This window comes from Haplochromis burtoni, unplaced genomic scaffold (genome assembly GCF_018398535.1).
Source record: "Haplochromis burtoni strain Fernald_Lab_line unplaced genomic scaffold, NCSU_Asbu1 Contig_1268, whole genome shotgun sequence".
Lineage (NCBI taxonomy): Eukaryota > Metazoa > Chordata > Actinopteri > Cichliformes > Cichlidae > Haplochromis > Haplochromis burtoni.
Genome location: NW_024583629.1, coordinates 49,801 through 57,796, shown reverse-complemented (window position 1 = coordinate 57,796; position 7,996 = coordinate 49,801). Strand labels below are relative to the sequence as shown.

Here is a 7,996-nt window from a genome sequence, read left to right as displayed (position 1 = left end):
AGGTAAAGAAAATGAAATCTGATTAGAACATCAAGCTTTTAATGAAAGATCAAATAAGAGGAATGAGCAGGACAATACAAAATGTACAAATGCTTGATAAATTGGAAATGTACAGTAAACTATGGAAGCCCGTTTCTGCCACTAAAAAAAAAAGAAAAGGATACTTAACTCGAAATTTTGAATTATCTTTCTCCAAATTTCGACTTAGTAACTCGAATTTTCGACTTAGCAACTCGAAATTATGAGAAAAATAACTTGAAATTTCAAGAAAATAACTCTTAATCTACATAATCTACGTGAATGACGTCATTTCTGTGTTACCCGGAAGCTGAAGCCCTCAGCTACAAATGCTACAGAAATGCTAACAGTATTACAGATACGGGTCATGAATTCACAAATTGCTGAGTATTTTAAGCGTGGCTTCAAAAATGAGGAGATTCTTGCGTTATTAGCTGAATCACATGCCATTACTATCAGCCTTCGTACACTTGAAAGGATTTTACACAACAACCGACTTTGGCGCAGAAAGAACAAAACAGAGGTGGAAGAAGTGGCAGCTTTTATACAAGCACAATTGGCAACCTCAGGACAGTGTCATGGGTATCGTTGGATGCACCAGAAGTGTTGGATGAATGGCACTGTTACTGACAGAGAAACCGTTTGTCTTCTGCTCCATTTATTTGATGGAGAAGATGTGGATTTGAGGTCACGTAGACGACTGCGGAGGCGAGTGTATCATAGCAGAGGCCCCAACTATGTATGGCATATCGACGTCTACGATAAGCTGAAGCCATTTGGGATTGCAATCAGTGGATGCATTGATGGCTTTTCAAGGAGTGTAATAAGGCTAGACGCTTACAAGACAAATAATGACCTGAGAGTAATTGCTGGCTACTTTATGGATGCCGTGATTCAACAAGGTGGTTACCCTGATCGAGTGAGATTAGAGCTAGGAACAGAAAACATCCATGAGGCTCACATGCAACGATTTTTGCACTTTACAGACAATGAACCAGAAAAAGAGCACGTCACGTACAGGAAATCAACGCATTGAAAGATGGTGGCTAATCTTACGAAGCCAGTGTATCCAGTACTGGATTGAACTATTTGATAAACTAAGAGAGGATGGCCACTTCTCAGACTCTTTCTTCGACAAATCATTGGTCTAGTTCTGTTTTCTTCACATTATACAGGTGAGTTTACATAGGTGATTGTGTAAATGACTTGTATTGTAACTGTTTAATTTGTAACAACTCACACGGCCTTTGCATGTTATAGAAACATCAGATATATTAAAGTACACATGAAAAGTAGAGTGCTTTTTAAAAAAAAACTTTTGTTAAAAAAAAAATTCCACATATATATCAAGGAACACAATTATACATTATAACACATTGATTATTTATATGTGTTTAGGCCTGTCTCTGTACTCGGTTAGCATTTTTGGTGGGTCAAAACTAAGTAAATAAGTATCTGTCTGTTCATGATATATATGTGTGTGTGTGTGTATATGTATATAGGTATGTGTATATATATATACAGATAGATATCATTAATGTAGCTCAAAGCTACATTAATGGTGTGTAAGCTAAGAAAATCAATGTAGAAGTTAGTTGTGCTTTTGTACATTAACATTTTCATATTGTATGCCTGAAAATGTTTCTTTTGTTCATTTTGTTTTCATCTAGGAAGAATTAAATGAAGTTGCTTTGGCCTGGAATGACCACAGAATGCGCCCAGTCCACAACTCCCGAAGTCCTCATGGCCGACCATCTTTTATGTATGCCCTCCCAGACATTTATGGCGCGAGGGACTGTCTCAAACATGTCAATATGGACAAAAGTTGAAGCCTGCCTTGAAGAATGCGTGTTCAAAGACTTTCCATGTGAAGAGGATGTCTTTCATCTCTGTGTAGAACTCATGTCAGAACATAACCTGGACTTCTCAGATGATGTGTTTCATACAGTGGATCTGTATGTAAAGCTAAGGCAGTTGATGCTTACTGAGTTGGAGCTTTTGCCTTAAAGGTTAGACATCGTTATGCATTTTTAATGCTGTATTTTCATATTTAAACTGTAAACTTTTATGAGTTATTAATTTTTGGATGGTTGTCGTTTTTGGGGCACACATACATGGGTTTTGAGGGCCTGAAAATGTATTTCACAAACAGGGCCAATTGAAAAAGGCTATAAAAATTGTATTTAATTTTTGGAGGGTTTTTTTTTTTTTTGGATGGTTTATTTCAATTAACAAACCAATTTTTTGTTTTAAAAGCCTTATTATTAAAACATATGTAAACATAATGTCTGTTAGACCTGCTATTTGGAGGATATGCAGCGCATGTCACCTTGGAATTATGATTTCAACTTTTTGTAAATATGCTTTTTCATCTTTCTTTTTATTTGAGTAATTATTGATGTTTTGAAATATCTGGTTATGTAGCAGTAAATTTTTTTTTTCACTGTCATTTTTTTCACTGCTGAGACTTTTTATATATACTGACTGTTTTCCTGATTATGGGCAGTATAATTATATATTTTTTAGCATATGGATAACCTAACTGAGTGAGATTTATGGACCTATGTTTTTTTTTTTTTTTCAGATTGCGCCTCAGAATAATAAAAACCCAGAAATTACCAAAATGAAAGATGTAATTTGTCTCATTGAACACTTTATTATAAAACACAGATCTTTTGCCATCATCTTATCTTAAAACAAAATAACTGTACTGTATTTACAGTAACACAAAAACCCTTAAAGTATTCTTATAAAAATCTAATTGCAAGCACAAGACTTGGAAAAAGTACGACAATACACTCAACAAAAATATGCAATATGTTTTGCAAAAATTCAATTATTATTAAAAATACAAAAAGAATGGGACAATAAAAAGAGATTGAGGATAATATGGCAAGATCTGATAACAATATCCTACAATTAAAGAATAAGAACGTGTGGTCTAAAACCACTATGAAGCAAATACATTAGGCTCAAACATGAAAACCGAAATATAGGAAAATATCTTTTAAATAACTACCCCATTGGCTATGCAGTTTTGAAAAAGGGGGCTATGATACACAAGGGTTTTTTTCCATTACAAAAATCAGGAAAAGCCAACCAAAAATCAACCTTCAGCTAAGCAATTGCTGATTTCACAGAAATCCAAAATAAAAGCATATAGGTGTGCCTTATGGCCATTCAATTTAGCAAAAGTCACCATAACCCAGATGGCTAAACAGAACTGTACAAACATAACTGTAATAAAATACAATGATATAGTAAAACCTGACTTGTAAACTGTAAAATGTGTGCACGATGATAAAACATGTAGGAGATATTGCATATATCTCCTACATGTACTATATACTACATATTGCAGGGGTCTCAATCTCTAATTTTCTGGTGAACCACTACAATACATGTCATCTTGTGACATTACATTAATAAAATTTGACAAATTAAAATTAACCTAATGCATTTTTTAAAGTTGATTTTGGATTCAAATAATAGAAAAATTGAATAAAAGGTGGGAAAACTGCTTTCATTGTTCACATGCACACATGCTGACTGAGGAAATGGGAATGCTTATAAATGGTCTCCAGACTGCCACTTTGAGACCTCTGCAGAAATGCATTTCACAAGTGTTTAGAAAAATATTGCCTCAGTTGTAATAGGAAAACACAGAAACACAAAGAAGTACCTCAAATTGCATTACAGTGGTATTTCACCAAAGACTTTTTCTTGGAACTCAGTTTTTAAACACCTGAAACCTTTGCTGTGACATTCACATGGGAACACTTTAGTTTTAGTTCACAACTCAAATATAATCTGTTGTAAAACAACAATGGCTTTTAAGCCATTGTCCGTGAATCAAACCTTTAGATAATGTCCATAACCCACACATTTGATTCCAACACACTGTTCATCTCCGATCTGAAGTCAGGATAGCTGTCATAATTTATCGACAGCTCCAGTACACACCCACATGTGTGTGCCACAGGTCGTCTCTGGAAACCTTTCAGTTCGTTAAACCCAATGATGATGTTCTTTCCCAGATGTAAATCTGAACCTGTGCAAAACCTGAGGAACAAACACAAATGTTCCTTCTCAGCATTCTTCACATATGTAGTTAGATATTTCTGAATCAGCTTCTGGTGAGCCGTCATTGTTTCAGGGAAAGTGAGACACTTGAGAACTTTTCTCACAGTTGGTTGGAGGGTTTCATAAACTGAAGATAGATCACAAAGGCTTTCCCATGCAGTGCTGAGTGTTCTTGCCCACTGTTCAATAACATAGTCAGGCTCTTGGACAAGTGTTTTGTGTGCAAGCTCCAATCCGGTTGTTCAGTGATGACGCGACGAATCCTACTTCCGGGTCTAAAGTAGTCTGCGTTTAATATGGCTTTTGTGTTGTTAACATGTTTAATGTTATGTATTTTCTTCTATTTGATCTCAAAAAGCTCCTAAAACAGTCAGTGATCACTGTTGACCTCCCTCGGCTTTTATTACCGCTAATCATTTATTTAAGCTCAGTTTTTAAAACCTTAGGATGTAACTACAGCCCAGCCCATGCAGCAGTATATGAATGACTAACCTCGTATTGTGGATGGATTATCTCAGTTGTTCTCCTGGCTGAAGTTTGGTCCTTTTACAGCATCCTGCCATGCGATTACATTTGTTCCTGACCACCGAGAACACTCACGTTAACTTTTATCGAGTGGGAAAAAAGTTAGCTTGTTTATATTATGCTAACATAGCTGTGTCGCTAGCGGTCACGTAGCACATCATTATATACCAGCTAGCCCAACTTCAGTAACCCTACAAACGTCACTGCTGTTTAGTTTTCTGTCTTCATTTATGCTGGAAGTGATAACAGAGCTGTACGTTTTAATTTGTTTCCAAAACCCCGCAGTCAGGACATGCTATATTGTATTTAGATAGAAGCTAGCGAGCTAACTCCCTGCTAACTTCTAACTCCGTTAAATGTCATAAATTCCGTTTTCATGGATGCCTGGATGTTAAACTCAATTGTTACACCTGGTAGAGCAGAACGCTGATCATTTTATTAAAGATGAAAGACTTTAGACAGTTTTTCAACTCTCAGTAATGCCATAGTGATCGTTTGACCTGCAGCGGAGTTTAGACCCAGACGCGGCTAGTGACGTCAGACTGAACAACCGGATAGGACTTCAGTGGCATTGCAGGCTGTTGGTATCTTTCTGCAGCTGTGGTTATCAAGTATGTCTATAAGTTCTTCTTGGTCCACGGTGCTAAAGTCTGATCGCCACGCCTCTAACACTGTACGCTCAGAGTCAGGCATGAACTTAAGGAAATTCTCCACAATATCACTCTTTACATATCCAAAGGCAGCTTGTTCCAGAATGGCAGGTGCAATTTTCACAGGCAGATATTTCTCTCTAACCCATCCAAATGCAATGATTCTGCCCACACTCTCCCACTCCGGTTGCCCAAGATCATGCCTTAAGAAGGGCACTTTGTAAACGTTTCCAGTGGTGCACTGGTCATAGAATTCTTTCCAGAATTCTGAAAGACAATCTCTCACAACTCCCCCATCGTCATGGGCCATTTCAGGTGTTCCATCAGGCAGTAAGACCTGGATTTTGATGTCGACATCTTCAAGGTCCTTATCACTAAAATGTGAAATGAGCTCTGACATTACCTGCCCTCTGTGGACCACCACTACTCTCCTCACTCTCTCACTGGATGGACCAGGTTGTGGAGAAAAAATCAGGGTGTCATCCAAATTTATTGGCTCACTGTCAGAAAAGGGGCCAACAAAAATAATGTCACTGCTGTGAGAAGTGTTAGCGCTTAGAGACTGCGTGGAAGATTGTGGAAGGTTATCGTTTGGAGTGTCTTCAATGTATGTCACATCATGGCTGATTGTTTCAAATGGAGCAGATGTTTGGACTGTAGTGACAGTAAAAGAAGAGGTTTGGTTTTGAGGACTCGCTTCAATTTCTGAAGATGGATGCAAACCTGGGTTGGAGCTCTGAAGGCTGTCATTTTGTTTTTTCTTTGTGGTGAGGTAGAACCTGAGGATATTAAGTTTTGTGACATGATAAAGTTCTCCTACTGTCAATGCATCATCGACTATCATCTCTTGATAATCCTTCAGATCACAGTCAAAATCTGTTAAGGGCCCCTGAATGTTTCCTCCATCTGGAAAGAACAGGCCTGTTGCAACCTGTAATATGTCCCTTTTCTTGGCATCCTTGCAAATGTCTATTTTTCTTGTTCCTCCTCCTCGTCTAGCTCTAACCTGCTTGAAAACCTCAGTGTCTTCATCATAATGCATCCATCCTATTTCTATTTTTCTATTTCTCTTCAGAGCATTTCTTTTATGGGTTGTTTGGGAATGTTCTTCTTGCCGTGTGCTACTGCCATCCTCTTCAGATAATTTTCTTTTGGACAGTTTGGATTTCAGCCGTTCAAAAAGCGCTGACTTGCGGCTGCTGCCCCTCCGTCTGCAAAATCCAAATACTGCTAGACGATCACCGTATGATGGCAAATAAGTCTTCAGCTCCTCATCTGTCATTAGACTTATGACACTGGCATCAATCTAAAGATGGAAAAATAATTTAATTTATTGAAACAACCAGCCTTGAAAATACAATCCTATTTTTAACTTAAGAACAATGAGGAAAAGTTGCATTTCAACCAGTATCTTGTTGGAATTAAGTACCTTCTCATTCTCCAAGGTCTGTATAATTTCCTCAGAGACTTCTCTTTGTTTCAAGAATTCAGTCAAGTCTCCCATGCTGTAAGGAAGGATGTAAATTAAAATTACAAAATTAAAATAAAGCCACCATATTATCATCAAAGTATCTGTGCCTACCTACATTATGAGCTCTGACTATGGTGGAGAAGTGGGAACTGCATTTTTAAGTGTCCATTTGCACTGTAACTACAATCAGCATCACAATACAGTCAATCCCACATTTTCTCAGTTGTCTGGTTACAGTTTTATTGGTTTTGTTCCTTATTTATATAGTTGTCAGTCATATTCCCTGTTTTGGGTGATTTGTGATTTTGTTTTATACAGTGCTGTACACTTATTACGCATGCTTTCAGCAAAACGTCTGTTTCATCAGACGTAACAGGTGTCATTAGCGTGTAACAGAAACCTTATAGGTACCTTTGGTTAACCCTCACGTTGCATTCTATTCAACTTTGTATGTAACAATCGCTGTCACACTGTTTTTATATACCTTTTATCCAGTTATCATTTGTAGGAAGGCATTCAAAACTGAAGAACCTGGCGCCATTTGTTGTTAATACAGTAGCTCACGACACGATCCAGTTTTGAGTGCGCACCCCTTTGCGCCATATCCTTCCGGGTAACAAGGAAATGACATCAGCCACGTAGATTTCTTATTGGCAGCGCTAACTCGAAATTTTGAGTTATTTTCTCAAAATTTTGAGTTAATAACTCAAAATTTCGAGTTATTTTTCTCAAAATTTCGAGTTAATAACTCAAAATTTCGAGTTAATAAGTCCGAATTTTGAGAAATAACTCGAAATTTCGAGAAAATAACTCAAAATTTCGAGTCATGGATCTTTTTTTTTTTTTTTTTTTTTTGGGCGGAAACGGGCTTCCATAGTGTCGCTAGCGATCAGTAGCACATCATTATATACCAGCTAGTCCAACTTCAGTAACCCTACAAACGTCACTGCTATTTTGTTTTCTGTCTTCATTTATGTTGGAAGTGATAGCAGAGCTGTACGTACATTTTTTCTGAAATCTCTCAGTCAGAACATGGCATATCATGTTTAGGTGGAAACTAGCGAGCTAACTTCCTGCTAACTTCTAACTCCGTTAAATTTAATAAATTCTGTTTTCATGGATGCCTGGATGTTAAACTTAATTGTTACACCTGGTAAAGCAGCAACTGATCATTTTATTAAAGATGAAAGAATTTAGACAGTTTTTAACTCTCAGTGATGCTGCAGTGTTCGTTTGACTTTGGGACATT

At 37.2% G+C, this 7,996-nt stretch overlaps 1 protein-coding gene across 1 annotated transcript; it reads right to left on the bottom strand.

Annotated features, from left to right (window-relative positions):
• Nucleotides 1–5,163: 5,163 nt before the first annotated feature.
• LOC121813203 lies at nucleotides 5,164–7,432 on the bottom strand. Its single transcript, XM_042216822.1, has 2 exons — nucleotides 6,706–7,432; nucleotides 5,164–6,582 (listed from the first exon to the last, which is right to left on the bottom strand). Exons 1-2 carry the CDS (start codon nucleotides 6,838–6,840, stop codon nucleotides 5,164–5,166), a joined length of 1,554 nt encoding a protein of 517 aa, XP_042072756.1. The 5' UTR covers nucleotides 6,841–7,432.
• Nucleotides 7,433–7,996: the final 564 nt, after the last annotated feature.

What these genes read in the sequence shown, in the direction of transcription:
- LOC121813203 (XM_042216822.1), bottom strand. Translation starts at nt 6,840, where the DNA reads ATGATAATATGGTGGCTTTATTTTAATTTTGTAATTTTAATTTACATC. An exon ending in AGACCTTGGAGAATGAGAAG is followed by an intron (nt 6,583 to 6,705) that starts GTACTTAATTCC and finishes TTCCATCTTTAG; the next exon opens with ATTGATGCCAGTGTCATAAG.